This window comes from Pholis gunnellus (genome assembly GCF_910591455.1).
Source record: "Pholis gunnellus genome assembly, chromosome: 14".
Taxonomy (NCBI): domain Eukaryota; kingdom Metazoa; phylum Chordata; class Actinopteri; order Perciformes; family Pholidae; genus Pholis; species Pholis gunnellus.
Window position 1 is genome coordinate 11,091,352 of NC_136541.1, and position 21,892 is coordinate 11,113,243.

Genomic DNA, 21,892 nt, shown 5'->3' on the forward strand with positions numbered 1-21,892 from the left:
GTGACATTTTTCTGGGAAGGACACATCCTGCTATTGTCCTAATACTGCATCTTAGAGTCCATGAAACACAAAAACACACAAACACACACACATACAAGAGGCCTTAGAGGAAGGAGGATTCACTTCCTTACTTTAAAAAAAAGCACTCAGAACACACTTTTTCAATCTACGTTTAATGTCTAATCATTTCACTTGTCTGTCATTACTGCCTAATTGTCTATTTCTATAATGTCTGTCCCCCTTTGTAAAGTGTTATTTTTTAAACGTGCTTGTGAAATAAAATGTTTTATTAATATTATTATTGAAGGAAGCTGACTGGCTGACGGGGCAGAACTGCCTTTTTCAACACACTTCCTTTCCTATGTGATTCAGTTACTCTGAGCTGATCTCTGCCATCCACACAGACACACACACACACACACACACACACACGCACACACACACACACGCCCACACACGCCCACACTCATCTGGATCAGTATTGAATTATCCTGGAATGCCCCATATTACCCTGTATTCCTCCAACTGACTGCATAGTTGATTCAGTCCTTACTGTCAACTCAACTGAAAACAAACAGCAGCTGGCCAGGAGAAACTCCAGGAAGACATTTGTTTTTATAAAGTGGACATGGAGCGAGCAGGTTTGTTTTGCTGGAAGTGGTTCTCTTCCTCTCTTGCCTTGGCCCCGGGCCCCGGGCCCTCTCAGAGCCTGGCTTGTAGAGTGGAGAAAGGAGGTTGACTGGCTGTCAACTGGAACCACTGGCACTAGGAGCCTCCGGCCCAGCCTGAACCCAGGCGGTTCACAGACACTGCTGCCGGGGCCGGAGCAGTCTGCCTTCACCCTGCTGACGTCAGTCACCAACAGACCACAAGACTTGTGTTAGAGTTTCAAACAAACCCGCTGCCCATTGCCATGGCAGTAAGGACCACCACCATGGAAAACGCTCATCCCTGTCTGCTCCTGTGTTTACCATAAACAGTCGCCTCATTTTTCGTTGAATCCAAAGGAAGCGGAGGATGGTTTAGGTTTCTGGTTATCATCCAGACATCCACAAACTCCAAAGTAATAGGACTCTAACATCCTCTTCAAAATGTGACCTGTGATTTATTCTTTATTGATTATGTGCAGTACATTTTGCATTGTGTCAGGAACAGAGGATATCTTGTGAGTGCTGCCAGTTTTCTCTCCTACCAGGTAGTTTTTCATAGTAATGAGTACCTTTAAACCTTTGTAAGCAGATGAGCACACTAAAAAACCCATCAAACAAGCAGTGCTCTGTATCTCAGGACCTGAGCTCAGAGCTAATGGCAATAAGCAACGTGTCAAGTGTCTTCCCTCCTGTTTTGTTGAGTTTACTCACTAAACAAAATCTTTAAATGCCTCTCTGGCCGCGTGCCAATTTTACCCAGCAGGGCCTCCTGTTGATCACGCATTCCAGATGCTTATCTGCTCGGGCCAAGGTGCTCGCAGCCATGGGAGAGTGAGTGCCCTGAGGGCCCAGAGATAGCATCGCTATCTCTACCCTTCCTGTTTACATTGCTGGCTGGCTGGCCGGCAGTTACTAAACTCAATTTAGAGGGAAGACGTGTCAGTGGTGTCACTGCAGGGAAGTGATTGTCATTTCCACCTGGTTTTTCCCCTCAGAGTTGCAAAACTGGAACCATGACGTCAATAAAACCAGAGCTGTCTTTATTATTGTAATTACTGACAATTAACTTGAATTGTGTGGTGTCCTGAATGGCAAGGAACTTCAACTTAATGAAAACAAAAGCAAGGTAATCACGCTCGACCCACCCAGCTCTGTCACCAGCAGAACAAATGCTGATTTGCATAAAGTGGTTAAAAATCTTGGCATTTCGTCATCGACATTTTCTCATCCGTTTCTATCTCATGAGGACCTGGAAACAGTTATCCAACCTTTTATCATGTCTCAACTTCACTACTGGGATTCTCCCCATTGGAGATGACCCATTACACCCTTCCTGCAGCTGCTAGACTTTAACTGGAACAAAGAAAAGACAAAAATCCACCTTTTTTTTGTTGATTCTAGTTCAGTCTGAAGCGGCCTCATGGCTTTTATCAAGGGCCCTTGTTACGTATTTCTGACGTGGCCTCTTTAATCTGTTGGTTTTTATTCTATTTCTCCTTAAATACTTAAATTAAAAGTAAACTTTTATTGTTACATTTTGTGTTATTGCCTTTCATGTCTTAAATCATGTATAGCTGTTTTACTATAGCCGAGGGATACACCAACATCGTGCTGCTGTTTAGTCTGGCTATACAGACAGAAATTCCACCAGGTTGCTAAAAGGTCACGAATAATATATATATAGAAAATATATATGCTTTGTTTGCTAATGTTATCCAATAATACACAGACGAGAACAATCTGTAATACATGCCCATTTTATTAATCTGATAGAAAACATTTGTTGAGCACAACATACACCATTTTACCATATAACGTGAGGAAAAACACTGAAAAAATATATTTGAAACGATGCAATATCTTCCAGCAAATATTCCTATAGCTGTACAATGACCAGTCACCGTAAACAAAATACTGCAGTACATATCCAGCCTTCATCATCCACCAGGAACGCCAGACTTCTTCTGCACCACACCAGGTGTGGCTGCTTCGGACTGTTCACAATTTTCTGGCAAGAATTTCAAAATAAAACATCTCAAATGATCAAAATTGAGCTGCATAACTTCATGTTACGGTCGTATAGCAAAACGGCTTGCTAAACACAATAAAACAGAACCACCAGACAAATTCACTCAAACTGTGATTTGATACTTGGTAGTGCATATAAATAATAACAAATATACAGGGAGTATTAACAATCAATATTATATACAAGGAGAAAGAAATAAATAGTGTTACAAACAGCTGAAGGGTCGGCACAACACAGCTGGGTGCAACAAGATTGTGCAACTCTGTTTACATACATACGCACGCACACACACACACACACACACACACGCGCACACACACACACAAACACACACAGGAGGTATCGTGTCATGCCACGATATTGGCCCCCCCCCCACCCTTTATTGTGAAGGTTGCACCTTACATTGTGGTACCTTTAAGGTAGTGTTGGACAGATCAGCAACCAGCTGAAAACTGTCAACATATTCAAAGTGCTGGAATAAAAACTACAAGATACAATTATTATATTACTAATCTGTGTCTTTTTTTAAATGTGCACACAGTCTTACAGTCATTCAGAACTCAAGATGAGTCGCGGCGTGAAGCCTATTCATAAGAATGCTGTTAACCACAACAGCTGTGTGTGAGCTGACGAAACAGGGAGATTACAAGGTGGAAACAGATCTCTAATCTTTATGTGAGATATTTATGGTGAAATTCACTAAATAATTGGCTTTCATTTGCCTGAACTCTTCATCCTGCTACATGTCAGGGATCAGTTTCACTTCTGGTCAGAAGTTTTGATTTGTTTCTCTACTGACTCTTCAAGCATGGGGTCACACACTTCAGAGGTGGCAGTGAAATCATCAAAGTGCTTTCTTCACAGGATCTTTGGAGTTTGTTTTTGTTTTTCTTGAGATGTTTTTGGACTCAAAAATACAAAATGTTTTTTTTTTTTTACATTTCAAAGAATTAAATTGCTTATGAAATGAATTATTGGAGAAAAAACAAACATGTTTTACATGTTTACTTTAATGTCTCTTTGTCCTATGCCACAAAGTGCAAATTGTGCTGGGAAGTCGTCTGATTTTAGAAATACATCCACCGAACAAGCTTATACTATTGCCAGAACACGAGGAAGACTGTGTGAGAGAAACGTGTCCTTATTGTAGAAAAGTTGACACATTTTACAGCTACATGAACGTGTTCAATAAATTATAAAAACACTTACAAAAAGAAATGGTTGTTAAAAAAAGAAAAAAAGGCACACAACTTTTTCTTTTCTTTTTTTTAGACAAGTGTTAGAAAAAAAAACTACTTGGGTACAAATAACTTGCTGACGAGTAGTTTTTGGTTGGACATTTTACCAGGTGGCATCCCATCCCGACACAATACAAATAATTAAAATGAACATAAAAAAACGTCCTGAAGTGCAAGTTTGGAATTTTTACTCGTCCCAGTACGCGGACACATATTGTCCGCCTTCTTTGTCAGAGAGATTCAGCTCTGCCTCTGCAGTCTGACGGTAGTCCCTTCTTTAAAGAACACACCTCTTCCGGCTCCCTTCTAGGGGGCTCAAGACAAACTGCCAAAGGGGTTTCCAAGCCTCGTTTGCACGGGTGCCCAACATTCAGTCAGGCCCTCTTTGCCAGGCAGCTCCAAAGAGCGATATTGCAGGATTGCTCTACTGCAATTAAATGATTTCAGCCAAAACAGCAAAACGTGCTGCGCTCTGAGAACACCATCAGTTTGAGCTATGTTTCCGCAGGTGAGACGTCACTCGTCGTCATTTCAACCCCGTCCTGATCGGAGGCATGTTGCTGGGGTATCACACTGACAGTCATCTCCATCATCGAGCCCTCCTCGTCTCCGCCCTGGTCATCCAGCGTCAGCTCAAACTGAAATGTACCCGCCACAGGTCCCTCCTCCACCTCATCAAGCGAGCCGCCCTCCCCGTCACTGGAGTCGAACGGAGGGGAGGGACTCTGGGGGATCATGCGCTGGTACCAGTTCCTGTTGTCCTCCAGTGTGTCCAGGATGTCCTGGGCGTCGGGGTGGACCAGGTCGGCCCACGTCTCCCACAGAGGGTGGACAATATAATCGATGAAACCAACCTAGAAAAGATAAAAAAAAAAAGGGAGGACGTCAGTAACATGAAAACAAATAACAACAAAATTTTATTTTTGGAGCTAAATGTGCGTCTTCTCTACCTGTGTTCTCTCCACCGAAGCTGTGTGTTTGTCGCACATGGCACTGATCTCCATTCCCCTTTCTCTCTCCCTGTCTCCCTGGTGGAAAAACTCATCCATGATCCTGTCTGTCCACTGCCGGTACAGATCCAGCGGCTTGGTCGGGTTGCTCAGGTCCGCACAGTGAACCATGCTACGCAAAACCTGCAAAGACAACAACAAAATTAAATCAATAAATCCACATAGACACTCTTTCTCGTGTGCCAAACTGTCTGCATCATGTGGGTGTACTATCATGCTTCTTACCTGCATCCTGTCTGTGTAGTCGTCCAACAGCAGAACTCCAGAGCTGGTCACTTTCTTGGCTTCCACCATCGTCTTCAGATTAGCTAGCAGGCTCATGTGTTTAGACATGTCAGTTGCCAACACCTGGAGGAGAGAAAGACACAGAGAACAATGTAAGAAATAATTGAAGAGGGAAGCAATAAAGCAGTCAAGACATCACCCTGAAAGCTAAAACTGGCATCAGACAGATGTGCAGACAGTTTTCCTCACCATGTCGATGACCATACTCCGGAGCGTCTGCCTCTGTTTCTTGGCGAGGTTCTGGAAGATGTCGCAGTTGTCCTCCTGCAGCAGTTTGAAACCCACAGCCAGGTGGTGGTTCTCCAGCACCGACTCATCGTTGTACATCAGAGCCAGCTCGGAGTCTAAAAGGCAGAGGAGGGAGGGAAGAAATAAATTAAATTGGCGCTCTAGCGTTTTAAACTGAGGTCAGGTAACCGTGCACTGTCTCTAAAAAAACACATTTTTGCCTTTGGAGCCAGATCCCATTAAACCATGCAAATATTTCTGCCCGTTTTGCAAATGCAGACTAAATAAATCAGCGTTGTGACTTTTGTGACGGACGAGAAGTGACAGTAAAGTGGACTCACTAGTGTTGATGAGGAACTGGTTTGACACTCCTGGGTGGTCCACGTCGTGAATGGCTGCAGCAAAAATGGCTGCCAAGATCTCCAGATCTGTGAAGACCGCCTTTGTTGGAAGAGAAGGAAGAAAAACAAAAAGGCAATTAACTTCACAGTCAGTCAACTGGCCAAACAAGGTAAAGTATCAGACAATAGTTTGAGGCCGATACTTTCATGTGTCATCCTTTGTGGCATGCAGTTTCTGGGGCATGCCAGTATTAGTGACGACACTTCCAGTCACTTCATTCAAGCATAACAATGGTTGCCAAAATTTAATGGTGTCACATGTCAATCATACAAGTAACCAGAAGGTAACTACGTGTCAATTTCGCAGCAACAAACAGCAAAGATATGTAAAATGCAGCAACTTCCAGCTTTACTTTGTTACAAAAATGAATAGTGATATTGCATGGTGACTTACATCCAGTGCAGGAGTTGACAGGAGGATGTGTGTGGACTGGGCTACGTCAGCGGCGTGCAGGCTGTTGTGGTAAGCCACGTCGGAGTGATAGTGGTCCTCCAAGGTCAGCATGAACGTCACAAAGGTGTCTGTTGGAATCTTGAACGTCCTCATCAGGTCTCGCTCCTGCATACGACAAGAGGAAGAAGTGTGTAAAGCATCTCCTAGAGTGGATGTTTTTCCGCCAGCAGACTAGTGATCGGACCTTAAAAATGTCTTCCTAAACCGTATTCAGCAAATTGTTGAATCGCACATTACTAGAAGAGGCTGAATATGAAAACAGTGTGCCCTCCTGCCAGGATGATTCACAGCTAGACATCAATTTCAAGTGCTAATGTCCCTCTAGCAGATGTCCCTGTAGCCATACTGATAGCTGAACGTAACAGAGAACATACTGTACAAGCTGACGCGGGGCTGTGCCTCACGCCTTCTATAGAAGCGCGTGTTTATAAACGCTTTCGTGCTTCTTCTCATGAGCTCTTTCTGACTGGACGATGAGGTGGAAGATGGGCAGGATGAAGAGGCAAGGCACTGACCTGAAAGATGGAGTACATGATGCATGTGAGCGGTCGGTTGTGGGAGTGCTCGGTCACTTTGAAGATATTCAGGCCCCATTTGTTTATGTCCTCCAGGTCCTGTTCCAGGATAGACGAGACAAAGTGTTTCAGCCAATCGCACAACTTTCATGTTATATCTTTGTTTTGCTTAACGACCCGCCAATCGCTTACCTTCGACAGCAGTTCCTCCTGGTCCGTCTTGACCCCAAAGCGATTGCTGGTGGTTCCAGAGATGCTGGGTGTGAGGCTGAGCTTCCTCACCCCACTGATCTGAGTCATCATCCCACCCTGCTGCTGCTGCTGCTGCTGCTGTTGCTGCTGCTGCTGCTTTTGGCCCTGTCTCCTCTTCCTTTCCCTCGACTTAGGAACTGGACACGGAAGTTCCAACTCATTATGCTTGTCTGCAGAAGATAGAAGTCACAAAATAAGAACAAAAAAAAAGGTGCTTTTCAGTTACTCCAAGGACAAAAACTAAATAAGCTAGGGTTTGTTGTATAAGCCTCCTGGCTTGTACTGAGTAAACAAAGTTAACACGGGGAGATAGTTGACCTCTCACACCTACGTGGCAACACATTAAAGCGGCACTGACAGTTGTTTAATTAGCAAGCAATCCTTCAGTTACAGTTAACTTTGTTAAAAATAAATTCCTCTCGACGGTGAAGTGCTACTTAGATGTTATGACATCTGACAATGCTCCAGTGGCCTGTGCATTCTGAGAAAGCCCTGACGTAACAACAACCATACACAGAATCATGGCCGCTGGCTCACATTAGGCCAAAATGTTTATGTCATACTGTAGTTTTTTTTAGTTAGTATGCAGGTGTGTTTGGTTCATGTGATTCACTTTCTGAGATTCTCACGCAGCTGACAGTGTGTGTGTGTGCGACTGCAAGACTCCCTCGGTCTGAATATGTGCACCACATACACCGCAGCGAGAGGAGAATATCTCGGCTGCATCCTCCGCTAAGCGCAGGAAGGGGAAAAAAATGATCTCACTACACCTCGACAGGTGTTAGCTGCAATACAGACGACAACAAAACCACTAAGCTTCAAAGACGAGTGTCTCTCTGCGCTCTTGTGTTCGCCTCTTCTCCCCAAGCAGCCCTATCATGCAGCGATCTCGCTCACTGCACCACTTCTATTGTCAGGAGAGGTACAGTTTCTTCACAATGCATCCAGCCTCTCTTTCCCTTTTAGGTTTCGCCGTTTCCCGAGGCGAGAAGATGGAGGCTTGTTTACAAGCAAGAGGAGAACATTCGTCTGCTCACAGCCCAGATAAGCGGGCTGGTCTGGGCTGTGTGCGGGTGGTGAGTCGGATGGGAAGGTGGAAAACCTGAGGGGCAGACTGGCTGGCCGTGAGTCACGAAACGCTGGCGGGCTTTTGAGAGACGAGGAAACACGGCTGTCCTCCAGATGAATAATGCATGATGGCACCGTGTGCACACAAACAATCTCCCTCTTCCCTGCTCATTGCCCCTGATCCCTCCAGAGGGAAGTCTTCCCCGAGTATAACCACCCCCTCCCTCTCCACATCGCTCTGCAGTCAGAGCGAGGGGACTCTCTGTCTCCCCCCCCCCCCCCCCAGACCAGATCAGACTGGTTTGAGAGCAGTGGAGCAGACTAACTACGATTTTCTCCGCTACTTGGCACATGCTTTGGGTAAACCTCACAACCTCTGACGCATATAAGACTGCATGTGTCATTACTGAAGGATAACGGCACATTTAAGCATGTTGCACTCATGCAAATTAGAATTTGTGTCTGAATAAGTGCTGCAGTGCTCACCTAGGAAGGTGTTGGAGATGTACTCTGAAACTTGGTTGCCTGAGCGACTCATCTCAGACAGGTGGCTTAGCTCCCGGTTCAGCATCCTCTTGAACTGGAGGCATAGAGATAGAGAAATACATAAGGTTAAATGATCTTTACAAGGAAGTACATATTAGTTCATTCATCCTTTTTGCCGTTTCCGAGCAAAGGAATAAAGCACTTCCTGTTATTTTCCACTGTCCCATGAGAACATGGCCTCTGTTTTTCAATGCGCCATATAAGGTTAGTGTTTATGTCTTCTTGGTCCTGGCTTGAATTAGCCACGAAGACAATTGACTGCCGAGCATTTCAACAACAAAAAACACATTATATACAAATAATAACAATATACAGAATACATTGTCATCATTTTTATGTTTATGAGCGTTTCCAGGGAATCAAACACATCCAAGTGTGCAATCAAAACACAACAAAATCAATATGGGAATACTGAGCTATGTCACCAGCTACAGTGCAAACACATGAATATACAGTATGTGCATGCACACACACACACACACACACACACACACACACACACACACACACACACACACACACACACACGTCCCATCTATGCCAACTCTCCTCTGAGACACACCTTGATGTATCCCCAGGACACGGAGAACAGGTAGTTGGCCTCAGGCATGGTGCTGAGCTGTGCTGAGCCCCTGGCGCTCCCCAGCAGAAGCCCTGTATGCTCCTCTCTGAGTGGACCCCCAAGGCTGAGCTCAGCCCTACAACCTGAAGCACAAAGCGCCACCAAAATCCCCGCCTTACAGCGGTCGACTGCGGTAAAAATGCCCCAGCTGAAGTGTCTAGAGAGGGGCTGTGGCGGACCCCCGCATCTCTATCCAAATGCGCCTCCTCATAGCGTCGCCCACTGTTTTCCAGGACTGCAAGCCGTTGGCGAGAGTGATGGAATGCCCCTGGTTGCAATCAATATTTCCTTTGCTCTTCTTCGGTTCTCACCGCCTCTGTCCGTCTCTCTAAACCTCTTTATTCTCCTGCCACCATCCAAATGGCATCCAGTGACATGCAAGGGGGGGAAATCCAGCCTTCCCAAGCCCGGATTTTAGCAAGGCAGGGAGGAAGGGCAGGCTCGTAGACAGAGGGAGAAAGGAAACAAGGGAAAGAGAAAGGGGGAGAGGAGGGGGGGGGGGGGTGAGCGCTAGCTGTAGAGTCCCCTGTGGCAGACTGATGGATTCTCTCTCTCTCTCTCTCTCTCTCTCTCCTTGCCTCCCACCCTCGCTAAACATTGAGCCATGCACAGCACTGCAGATAATCGGAGTTTGGAGAATCCCCCCACATCTTTCCCTCTGTCTCTAGCTTTCTCCCTCACTCCTGAGCTCTCTGCAAACCCCCTCCCACGGTCTCTTTCTGCCCTCCCCAACTCGGATTCCCTCCCTTCCCGATTGGCTCTCCTTGCTCAGTAATGCAGAACAGATCCAACGCATACTGCGCAATGTGAGGCTTCAAAGCGTTTATCACGTGGTCGAGGAGACGCCGCGTATTCATGTGCCAGATTGGGGTTAAGTCTTTATTTTTTGCATATTGCATGAACTGCTGTACACATTCCAGTTCATATTCATTCCAGTACATTTTAAAGACGTGTTCTTGTTCTCAGTTTCAGCTATTGTCTTGAGGTGATGGGAGGCAAACGGATGAGTTTACAGTCTGCCGCCCACTAGAGGACCACCAATCGCACGTCAACCTGAACGCCATGGCAACAGAGTCACGTGGCCCATGCCATCGTTCTCACGGTGGTCTCCCCCCCCCCCGCTCTAAACTCATTGTATCACATCACACACACAACCATGTACAACACACAATCTGTAGCAGAGATGCACCGGATTGACACAACTCGGCTAGACATTGTAAAAACACACAATCAAGGACATCGCTTCTGTTAAAGGAGGCAGATTCTGAGTTCTTGTCCAGAAAGAAGCAGTAATGCAAAAATCACACCCTCATCTTTATAATAATGAATGCAATGGGATAATGGTGCAATCAATCCTTCAAAAAAAAGAAGCTGAGATTATGCCTTGTGCCAGGGCTTTTTTATTTCTTACAATGGGGTCCTTTCTCTTCTGATCTCAACAGCTGTCTACTAGTGAAACTAGAATACCACTTTCAAAGCATGGGCTGCTTTTAAAACCCCCGACTGCCAGAGGCGAATCCATAAAAATCAAAGAGAGCTCATAAGGACCAAAAAATGTGAGCTTGGAACGCGAGGACTTTATTCCATTCAAAGGGAGCTTGTAATTGATTCTTTAACGCAGCGGGGCAGCATGGATTTGTGTGACCTTTTTGTGAAACAAATCAGGCACAGAGACACGTTTCAGTCACCCGGGGTCATGAAGTTCAGCTCAGACGCACAGCATGATGACCAGTCTATGAGTGTGTTCAGGACAGAAGATTGCTCAATGCATGGCGTTAACTCATACATCCTTTTACGTTAGCAAAGAGGGCTCATGTGTAGAACAAACCCCTGGTCTTAGGCAACCTCGAGAAGTTTCATTCACTCAAAAAAAAAACCTTGTGGTTAGTTTTCAGAAGATGATGAGCGGATGCCTCATAAACTTTGAATATTCAAAATAGGCGCACACTGGAGTCATTGTCTCGCAGTGTGGCAACGCTAACTTATTTACATTAACACAAAATGTGTCAAAAGTGTTTGTAAAGCTAAATATGCCACCACACCACTGTTTAGTCTTACTGAATCCAAACAAGCAAGCCAAGAAATTCTCAATGCAATGAGTAAAATAAAGCAAACAAAATTCCACATTTAACCATGTTCTTCAAAGAAATGACCGCTGAGCAAATAAATGAAAGAATACATTTTTTATGAATGAATTCATGTAGAACACACTCTCACAGAACAATGCAAGTAGCTCGAAAACTAACTCACCTTTTTCAAACTTGTAAGCAGGCCAAAGTTTTGCATCTGCTTTTCAGAACATAGTCCCATTGTCACTTAACAAAAACCAAACACAAGCCGAAATAAAGTTTCACGAAAAAAAATAACTGTTCGTCTGAGACTCTGCCTGCTTCCTCCCTCGATTCTCTTTTCTGAAGTGGAGTCAGGCAGGAAACGTATAGTGATAAAGCTGACTTGACTGACTGGCCTACACAGTCTAACAAAAGGTCGATAGCTCCTCCCTCTGACACAGGCCTGAATATGTGTCACCACCTACTTCCCTTAAACTTGAGAGTAATTTACTCCGTTTACTGGTAGACTTCCCGCTTCCTAACAATGGCCTCGGGCACCAAACTACTATCATACCTGAGATCATCACTGAAAAGTCCCAGAAAACTCGTTTAGCACATAATCAGCCCTGCGGCAGAAAGTCAAATGGACAAGTTTCCAAGCTCAGTTCCGGCGGCACACTTTGAACTTGACTGAAGCAGAACAGAGACGGAGAGGATTGCAGCTTGACTGCATATTGCAATACCTCTGCTGTGCAATCTGACAAAGTCCAGAGTGATCCAATGCTGCCTTTGTCCCATGCCTGGATGTTTACAGTGCCAACACGCGGTGGATGATACCTAGCGAGCTTTCACAGTTTGGCAACAATAGAAAGAGACATTTCCTAGAAGGTGTTGATCAAAAACTAAAGAAGAATAGGGTTACAGTGAAAGCAGGGTTCATATTTACCTTCCTAAGGCTTATTTTCCATGATATCAGCAGATTTCAGAGGTAAAACTTGTCAATTACAATTGGGCACCAAAATCACAACAGCAGCTTGTCTGATCTGCTCACCGCCCTTTCAGTCAAACAACAGTTCAGTTCACAACACTGTCATTTAATGTCCATTAACCCTGCTGCAGCTACAGACCCACCGCGACATCTGTTTCAATCATTTTGTCATTTTTCCCCCTCTGAAGACGGCGGTGCTTTAAAAGTTGAAGTGACCACACGTGAGTTAAAGTTTCCTACTCGCTCGCGCGCTGCTCGGGGGGCTCGCTCGCACGCTAACCCGCAAAGTGCTAAGCTCCTCTTAACTGGATTCAGATGGCAGTGTTTGTCCAAGGCCGTCACCAGCATCAGCATGGAAGTGTGGCGAGGCTAATGATAGTGAGGGGCGGGGGAAGGGCCGCTCCCACGCTCTGAGGTCACAGCGACCAGGCTGGCGGTCAGCAGGGTGTGTGGTCCCCGTAGGCCCGGGAACACCTGCGCCCTTGGACACCGAATGTGGAGACACCCTGGGTCTGATCGCGGGCTCGATTACATCCTCTGGTTCCGAAAAGAAACGGGCTCTTTGTCAAACGTCACGTCATTTAAAGCAGCTGGAAAGCAGCAAAAGCCTGCAGATGCTGCGTTAATGGTGCAATGACTCCAATTTTGCAAGTGGACCAACAAAGGATTTCTTTCCCTCCCTGTACAATTGCACAACGATGTAGAACACTGCCGAATCTTAACTGTACATCATAAACTGTTGACCCCCTCTCAAAAGCACCGTTGGTCAACAATGCTTAGTGGCGGTGCTGGGTCATACTGGGAGGACTCTGACTCAGGGTGAACAATGTGCCCGGCCTGCCCGACCGAGTGGATGTGCTAGTGTGCGTCTGCTGGGCCTTGTGCTCATTGTCTCGACAGTCCCAGTGACGCGGTTGTCTGTAAAGACTCAACCTGGCTGCAGGGCCAAAGCGAAGCTATTGTCGTCGGGGAGCAAGGGAGCAGAGGAGAGGGGGCAGGGCACGGGAAATAAAGAGACAGGAAACTGGTGTCACGGTCACAGTCACCCGTTACGGTCCGACAACACCCCTCCCCATCCCAACCCGCCCTCAGACCACAGTGTAGAATACAGACGGAAATGGACAACACCACCCTGGGTGTTTATAATCCGACGCCGCCATACAGTCTCCACTGGCTGCGTGGGGGTTGAGTAATTCTGTGCACTGTATAGCAATTTGGTTGAGCTTTGCACAAAGGAAACACGCACATAAAACGATCACCAGAGCAAAGGGACGTAATTAGTTCCAAATAGCTGCTTTGTGTCGCCTTGAAACACCACAATGTGTTTATTTAGATTCACTCAACCAGAAAGCTGATTTCTTTTTTTAAAGATTCAAAACAACATGTTGTCATGCCAATTGATGAGAATGGATGCGTTATCTTTTTAGCCACGCTAGCAGGGATGGCAACGTGTATTTGTCTCGTGTTTTGCACAGATATTCATGGAGCCCAGAGGATGTTCCAATGACTTTGATCATTCCGCCGTCATCATCATGAGGTTGAAATTTCTGTTCTGTAGTAAAATATCTCAACTATATGGATTACCATGAAATTTGCTACAGACATTCATGTCCGCCTGAGGACAAATGCAATATAGCTTTAGTGATCCCGTAGCTTTCCATGGTAAATAATTCAATATCTGCGAGGCTAATGAAATTACCATCAGACTCCGCTGGACTAATTTCTAACTAGCAAACGTTAGCACGCTAACACACTAAACTAAGTTCGTGAACACCGCTCTACTTATTTTATTTTTTTAGCTTTTTAGGGAAAGTCAAATAAAGTCAATATGAACTTCAAGCCAGATACATTTTATAATATTAATGGGAAGAATATATGGATGGATGGATGTAGTTCAGTGTGTTCAAGTTTACTTGTCAAGAAGAGTTGACATCCAAAGCATAACGCCTGCTAATGTTCTGTTGGTATTTGTAGTTTCCTGACCTGCTTGTTATGTGAAATTATTATGGTACATTAATTGTTTTGACTCACCAAAATGCCAAAGTTCCTGCAGTTCATTTAAATGCATTATATTGTTACATGCAATACTGTATGGCATTAGCACATTTGTAAGCAATGCAGAAATGTTTGCTCGGACACAAGCCTTTGCACAGAACATCAGCCATCATTTCAACACTACTTCCTTGTACAGACACACCATAGATGTGGCCCCTTTCATAGCTAGTGGAAGAATATTCATATAAAAGATGAGCAAATGGAGCGCTCTGCCTCAGCAACAGAAAAAGCAATGAGGATACCTGTCAATAATTCTTTTGACTAAGCTACAAAAGGTACGATTGACAATCAGTGGCGTTTTAAATCTAGTGTCGCGTTTCCTCCACGAGTCCTAATTCTCTCTGTTAATCTCAAACTATAGTCTGGACAAACGGACGTCTGTCAGTTAAGTCTGACCTTTTATGATGACGCCACTTGAAAAAATTGGACCAGTGTCCCACGGAGCCAACGTCCCCACATTTACATGAATGACAAATGCATCTGTGTGCAGTTGAATTCCTACTGCATGTAGATCTGCAGCTCAGCCTGGTAGTGCAACACACCCAACGTCTCACATAGTTTGAAATAGGTAAAGACATTGAAGCAGAACAGCGCTTTCCATGGAATACAGGGGATTATGCTATTTCAAAGGGACGTCAGTTGTCATGTATGCAAAACAAAACCATGTTTTTTACATTTCTTATCATAAAATGATGATGCCAGCTCATACACGACCACAGAAAGGCTGTTACTTTGCAAGTGCGTCAATGTGGCAAACGTTTACATTTTGCATACACCGCAGGAACTGGCAACCACAATGCAACAAAAGGCTAATTGTACAGCTGTGTACAAGTCAGTCAAGTCACCATAACAAGCTCAGTGTCGATAGCGTTTTACACAGTACATACTGTGAGAACAATAATAATTCTGTAAAATTGAACAGTAGTTAGATCTGGGATTGAACCTTTGAAATAATCCGTCTTTCCAAAACACAATATACAGTGTAGATGTGCTGTGTGCCTGTGGCAATGACACAGTTGAACAGATATTAAGAGTTTAAGTTGCACTTAAGGATGTGATCATACATATCAGTCATCAAGAGCATATCAGTGTTTATTGGTCAATCTGGAGATTAAACGCTTCCTATGCCAGTTGATTAAATTGTCTGACCTCTTGGAGTTTTGGAGGAGGCGCTAACGGACGTCGCTCTATACATGATGCATGATTCTGATCATCTAAAATAAGAGACGCATAGCAAGCAGCTCAAATGAAAATCAACCACAATTCCTTGAACAAAAGCGTCATCTATCAGAGAGCATACGTGACTATTTAAAAGTCCCGTCATTGGACATGCGGATGCAAAGACTTCCGAGCAACTTCACGAATGCGCTGTTTGCACATACACATGGAATAATATGGAGGCTAAATTGTCCTACCTTGTTAGAGGCCATGTCGCTGACAGAGCGGTAGGTTTGGATGGTCTCCAACTGGTCCAGACACCAGTCCAGCTCCTCCATGGTCTCCATAGCCAGCTTCTGGTAGGACTCATCTGCCAACAGACACATGGACACGTATTCAGGCCCAAGAGGATCCATGTCCATAGCGGAGCCCCCCGACACCATGCGTGGAGGTCCGAGGGTCCCAGTGTGGCTTGATCTTACGGAGGACTGGCTCGCAGGACATCCGGAAGACGCAGAGGAAGGGGGGGAGGTGTGTACACACAGCTCCTTCATCTTATTACGCTCCTCCACCACCTCAGAGAGTTCGGACAAACTGAGGGCGGGAGTCACTGTTTGCAGACTCTCTCTCTCTCTCTCTCTCTCTGTAGTCTCTTTCTCTCCATAACCCCTCATTCCCTCGCTCTTGTGCGCTCCTCTAACCCCCTCCCACTCTGTCTGGTTCTCCCCGCCCACCCCCTCTCAGACTCTCTCAATTGCTCCCCCCCTCTCAGTATCACTCTGACTCTGCTGAACAAGTGGTGTGCAAACTGCCTGATGCCTCCTGCTGTCGGAGACCCCCCCCCCCCCCCCCCCCCATTTAAACACATACACATTATTTTAAATATGTACCACTGCCTGCAGAGGGGCTTTGGGTGAAGAGACCAATTTGGCTTTTTGATCTTTGCGCTTTATGATGTTTTTGACCCAAACTAATTAATCTCTGTATCTAATATACTAAAGCTATGGGGAGAAGAGGAAGAAGAGGAAGAAGAGAAAGGGGACGGAGGGGAATAAAGGGGAGTAAAAGAGAAAAACCCACATTAACTTATTGAATGCACTTTGTCACTGCTGCTGCAAAAAAATATGCTCCAACTCTCTCCACTCCCGATGACTTCCTTTCTGAAACATGCAGACCACTTCAAGGCTTTTCTCTGCTGAATGCAGCGAGAGCAGCACACACACACCACACCACCATAACCCACCAACTGGTTCTGTCCTCTCTGAACCTCTCTGAGAGAGAAAAAAAATACATATCAAACAGCAAACTCTGTGTTTACACAAGCAACACGAGAGGCAAACTTTGACTCCCTGAATTTGGGGGGCGACCAGGCCGGGGTCTCGCTGTGTGCCAAAGAAACTAAAGCGCTTCCTCTTTGGCCCCGAACTCGCGCAAAAACATGGAGCGGAATTACTGAATGGCGGAGGGGCTGCTGAGGACAATCGTAGCCGTCATCCGAAGAAAGCGCTACGTCGTTAGCAGCGATGCCTCACATGTGGTCGGCCGCACACTTTAGAAGGAAAAGGGGAGTTTATGAAAAATGCACCGAGATGATAAAACACAAGAAAACAAATTAAGAAGGATCATTCCCTGATATACCGGGAAGAATGTTGATTCTACAAATTTCTGCCTGGAGGGAGTAAACCTTGAGCACATCTGGATCTCCCCACCTTCCCTTTTCTATGGAAAAGACTGATCTCTACTTCATAGGGCTTCACACATGGAAGAAATTTACCCCAAATGCTGAGCACAACAGGACAGCCAGCGTGCTGCTCCCCAATTTACGTCATTATAGTGGATCAAAGCACTTCAAAGCACAATGATGGCGTACAGACTCGGAACCAGCGGTGTTTCACAAAGAACTTCAATGAAATCTCAGACACAATATGTGCATTTGAAGAAACCTCCCACGATAGAAAGTCATCAACATGATGACAGCGACTCTTCTGAAAGTCAAAGCAGAGTTGAGTTTCAACCGTTTAAACTCAACTGCGGCTATCAGAAATCATGCCACCGGTTCCTCGGATTACAGGAGCACGACTGCTAGCACGAGCCTCATTCCATCGGGTCAAACCAATTTTCCTTTACTCGAGCTCCAGGTTGGAGAAATCAAAGAACCCCTGGCTATAATATACCGCTGGACGGCAAGCTTCGCGGTTCAAACTATTCACAGGAACCACCGGCATCCAAGCCGCGTAAAAGTCAGTGACACAGAGCAGAAAGCACAGCGTCAAAGCAGCTCATGCACAAGGTGGTGAGCTGTTGAAATGGGGTATACACCAACGTGCGGCCGTCTTGAGCCATTGGGGCAGGAGATGTTGCCAAGAAGGTGCGACCACATCCTGCCCCCGTTTCCTCCACAGAGAGCATATAGAGACATCAGACATTTTAACGAGGAAGCCGTGAATCATCAAAGGCTTGGCTCGTCCACAGCCGCATGTATGACCGGGACTCGGGTCATTTTGAAGCTGGCGGCTGATTCACACGCAAACGCCAGAATCTGATGGCAGTAAAAAAAAAACCCTCAGATGTAGAGTGAAGAACAAAGATGTGCTGCTTTTGCTGTCTGGCTTCATGCCACTCGCTCCCACAGCAAGAACACTGACGCAGAACTTCACATGTTCAACTGTTGTCGTTTCCTAAAAACGACAACAGCTGGATGCTTGAAAACGAAGCTATGCGCACACACGCACGCGGGAGGAGTAGAGGGGACTGCTGAATCTATCATCGCCTCTGGTTGCTCATAAATGCAGTGCTAAATGTGCTGACAGACGTTTCACAATGTCACCAGTCAAAGGTGGCGTGACGCACTTTCAGTCTGAAAAACCTGCTCCCAGACAGAGTGCGAGGTAGTTTTCCAGCCTGTTTTTTTTCAGTGGAAGTCTTTTTTTCTTTTTCTTCGATGAGTCCTAATGCTTCGGCCATATGCTGGAGGCTGCCGAGAGGACAACAGACCTCAGTGTGCAGACAGACCCCGTCTGCCTCCCCTCTCTCCCCCCTTTTCCCTCCAACTCTCTCCCCTAAAGGGCCACAAACTGGCCTCTGTGAGAGCCATCAACTGCACCAACGAGCAGGGCTGTGCTCAACAACCCCCCCCTTCCCCATTCCCGCCTGAAACACCTTCCGCTCACATCCACCTCACACTGCCCCTCTCTGTGCTCTCAACCTAACTCCCCCCCCCCCCCAAAAAAAACCTGCTTCCTTTGCTGTCTGGTGCAGAGCTGAACGGCCTCATCTACGACACCAACGACCGATAAGCTATAGATCCTTTACTGAAGTAAAAGTAGTGATAACTAAATAAAAAAAAAGTTATTTATTACAATTAAAAGTCCTGCATTCAAACATTTAAGTAGAAGTATCAAAATGAAATGCACAAACTGTGCGGAAAGGTGTTAAATCATTAGATTTCTTTAATCATTATTATTTGTATTGATGAACTAATATGCAAGGGACATTATAATGTTGTAGCTGGTCAGGGAGATTGAATATGCTGTTGGGTAGTTCAATCCATAATACTATTATAACAGGGTATATTATTTCATGTTTCGTATGTAAAATCTTAATCTGCAAAGTAACAAGGAACTGTAGCTGTCAAATATATGAAACAACATTATTTTTCCCCCCTGAAATGAAGTAGAAACTAAAAGTTGAACACCCAAGAACTTCAAAACTGTTCGCAAGTATGTACTTGCAACAGCATTTGTGTGTCAGCAGCATTACAGGTCTGACGTAAAGTTGAGATTGCTCATGTAGTATTTGTGTTTTCATGGGGACTTTAACACAGTGACTAATATGACTTCAGTCTTGTTTATTCGTCCATATTTGACGTGTCGGGAAATCATGAGGCTGGTGACAACAGAGGGTCAATGAAAAAGACTCGAGTCATCCCAGTTAAACTGTAAACCGCTTTGAGCCATCTGCGTGTACGCAAACACACATTCCTCATCTTGACCGTACCACATTGTGAAAGAAAAAAAACACCTTGAAACAAGACTCAGTGCAGTTTGTGTTTGACTTCACACCTCGCATGAAGCTGAGACAGAGAGGTGAATCACCTTTGCATCATCCCCGATGTACGTCAGTTTACTCAGAAGTTGAGAGAGAAAAAAAGAAAGAGAGAGAGAAAAGCACCTCCATTATATCAAATAGTTGCCCATTCAGATAGCAACACAAAGGAGTTGTGTAATGTACACACCTGGTGGGAAAAGACCTGAAATTTGATCAGTGATTTTCCTACTTGAATAAAACAAGCTTTGCTCTTGAGTCATGTCATCGTGTATCAAAAAAATAATCACAGAATTAAAGCTTCCTTATTTCAACATGTTTTCCCACATAGTGTTATGTATATGAAATGTATAATGTATTTATTTATCTTTATCATATCAATGAATGGGGGCATTTGTGTGCATATATTCGTAATAATACAAGGAGAGGGGTGTGACGTTTAAAGGAAGCTGTGGCGTGGTGCACGTTTACGGTAGGTCCAGCCCTGAAACCACACCATCACATGCTGGCTTTTCTCACAAACAAGCTCAACCATCTCTCCTGATTATGTCTCCTCATAGTTTACAACTGGGGCATAATCAATCTCCTCACCTGTCAAAACAAAAGGCTTCAGCAGCTAAACTAACAGGCACGCCGCTCATCGGGGCCTGTTTGACAGCTCCTTCACAATGCACCATGGAGCCGCGTTGGCACGGGCCGGCTTGAGGGATGGGCCGCAGCAAGGTTTATGACTGTGCTGACGTCAATGACATAATTCAAATACTTAACCAGGCTGCACGCTTCCAGCCTTCCAGATCCTCTCCTCTGACTGTGAGCCTGGAAAACCCAACACGGATTCCAGCTGCGGAGCAGAGTAACTTCTGCAGAGGCGAGTGGAGCGGACTGGCCAGACGGAAAAAAAAAACGACAGGTCGAATTTGTTCTGGCTGTCAGCTGTTTGTTCATTATTTCATCATCAGTAATGATATTTTAAAACCTGTCACAAACAATAAGGGCCTCCACAAGAAATCATCCAAAACACCATGAGGTTTAACCACTTTCATCAGAACCATACAACAACAACGCTACCAAATAGAAGATACTAAAAGCTTTAATTCTAAACACTTTTCACTGTTTAGCAGGCCATTAAAAACAGACACCACTGCTTTGCATTGACCTTACAATAAATAGGCTTCTCCTGTATATTTCATGCTGCACCTCTCGGCATGCCCACACAGACTTCGACACAAAATCTCCTGCCCTGATATAAAAGTGACTCCTTGTTATTTGGAATCAAAGCGCAGATTACAGGTGACTAACACATGCTGGTCTTCCTCTGTATTTTGTCAAAATAACCGGTTTCAGATCAGTCTTAACAACTTCAGGACGTGTTTACACAAAGAGACAAAAGATGGACGAGTAATGCGTGTTATGTGGGGGCCTCACGCCCTAGGCAGTGTACGCACAATGTCAGTCGTCCATTTAGTTTGAAGGCAGAGAATTTGCATGTTTGAAAACAGTTGAATACTGAATTATTTTTGCACAGGTTTAAACTGCAGTGACTGTCTTTCTGAACAGCTGGCATACATCCCACTAAGACATGTGACAAGACATCAACAAGGGTGACAAAATCTTCCTGGGCCCCGCTGCCCAGATGTGAACACGGGTTCTGACCAGCAGAAGAGATACAAGCAAGCATGACGCAAGCATGACGCAAGCATGAGCGCTTACCTGGACCTCTATAGGAGGATCATCCAAATGTTTTGATGAACAAGCGCCATTTAAATGCTTTAAGAACATGTTTTAATCAATGAACATTTTAATTGTGTACCTCAAAACCAGCCGTTTACTTTCCAGATGAATAATGAATCGCGACGTTAATACAAGTTAATAAATAACGCTACGCTCAGCTGTTTCTCCAGACCACCTGAGTGCTGGAAACACATTGCAATACATTATTATACTGAAGGATACTGTAATAAGATGCAAAAAGATGTGTCCAAGTGACCTTAATTCATTCAATAGGATTGAAAACAACTCAACTCTGTAGGATTACTAAATAAAACATAATTCACCTAAGAATGTGTATCGTATTACTGATAAGAGTCACAGATCGGATCAAAAATCGGATCAGCACAAAAGAAAAAAAGGAGCAAATATAACTTTTAGAGATCCCTGATCTTGTTTTTTGCCACTAATACCAATTGCAGATCATTGATGATCCGTATTGGCAGATCATTGGATGGATGGATGGACGGGTTCAATAAGCTTCAATAAAAAATGCACACATTACAAAAGAAAAATTGTGGAATGTCTACG

The 21,892-nt window shown here is 44.9% G+C and overlaps 1 protein-coding gene across 1 annotated transcript in view; it reads right to left on the reverse strand.

The window, feature by feature from the left end:
* Positions 1-2,391: 2,391 nt before the first annotated feature.
* LOC306706200 (3',5'-cyclic-AMP phosphodiesterase 4B-like) overlaps positions 2,392-21,892 on the reverse strand; it is a 33,001-nt gene continuing 13,500 nt past the window's right edge. Inside the window, exons 7-16 of the mRNA XM_079173161.1 lie at positions 15,808-15,920; positions 8,617-8,710; positions 7,003-7,232; positions 6,811-6,909; positions 6,236-6,400; positions 5,782-5,881; positions 5,402-5,556; positions 5,153-5,275; positions 4,868-5,050; positions 2,392-4,771 (exon numbers count right to left, since the gene is read on the reverse strand). Of these exons, the coding sequence (XP_079029287.1) occupies positions 4,412-4,771; positions 4,868-5,050; positions 5,153-5,275; positions 5,402-5,556; positions 5,782-5,881; positions 6,236-6,400; positions 6,811-6,909; positions 7,003-7,232; positions 8,617-8,710; positions 15,808-15,920 (1,622 nt within the window). The 3' untranslated portion in view covers positions 2,392-4,411. The remainder of the gene's footprint in view (positions 4,772-4,867; positions 5,051-5,152; positions 5,276-5,401; positions 5,557-5,781; positions 5,882-6,235; positions 6,401-6,810; positions 6,910-7,002; positions 7,233-8,616; positions 8,711-15,807; positions 15,921-21,892) is intronic.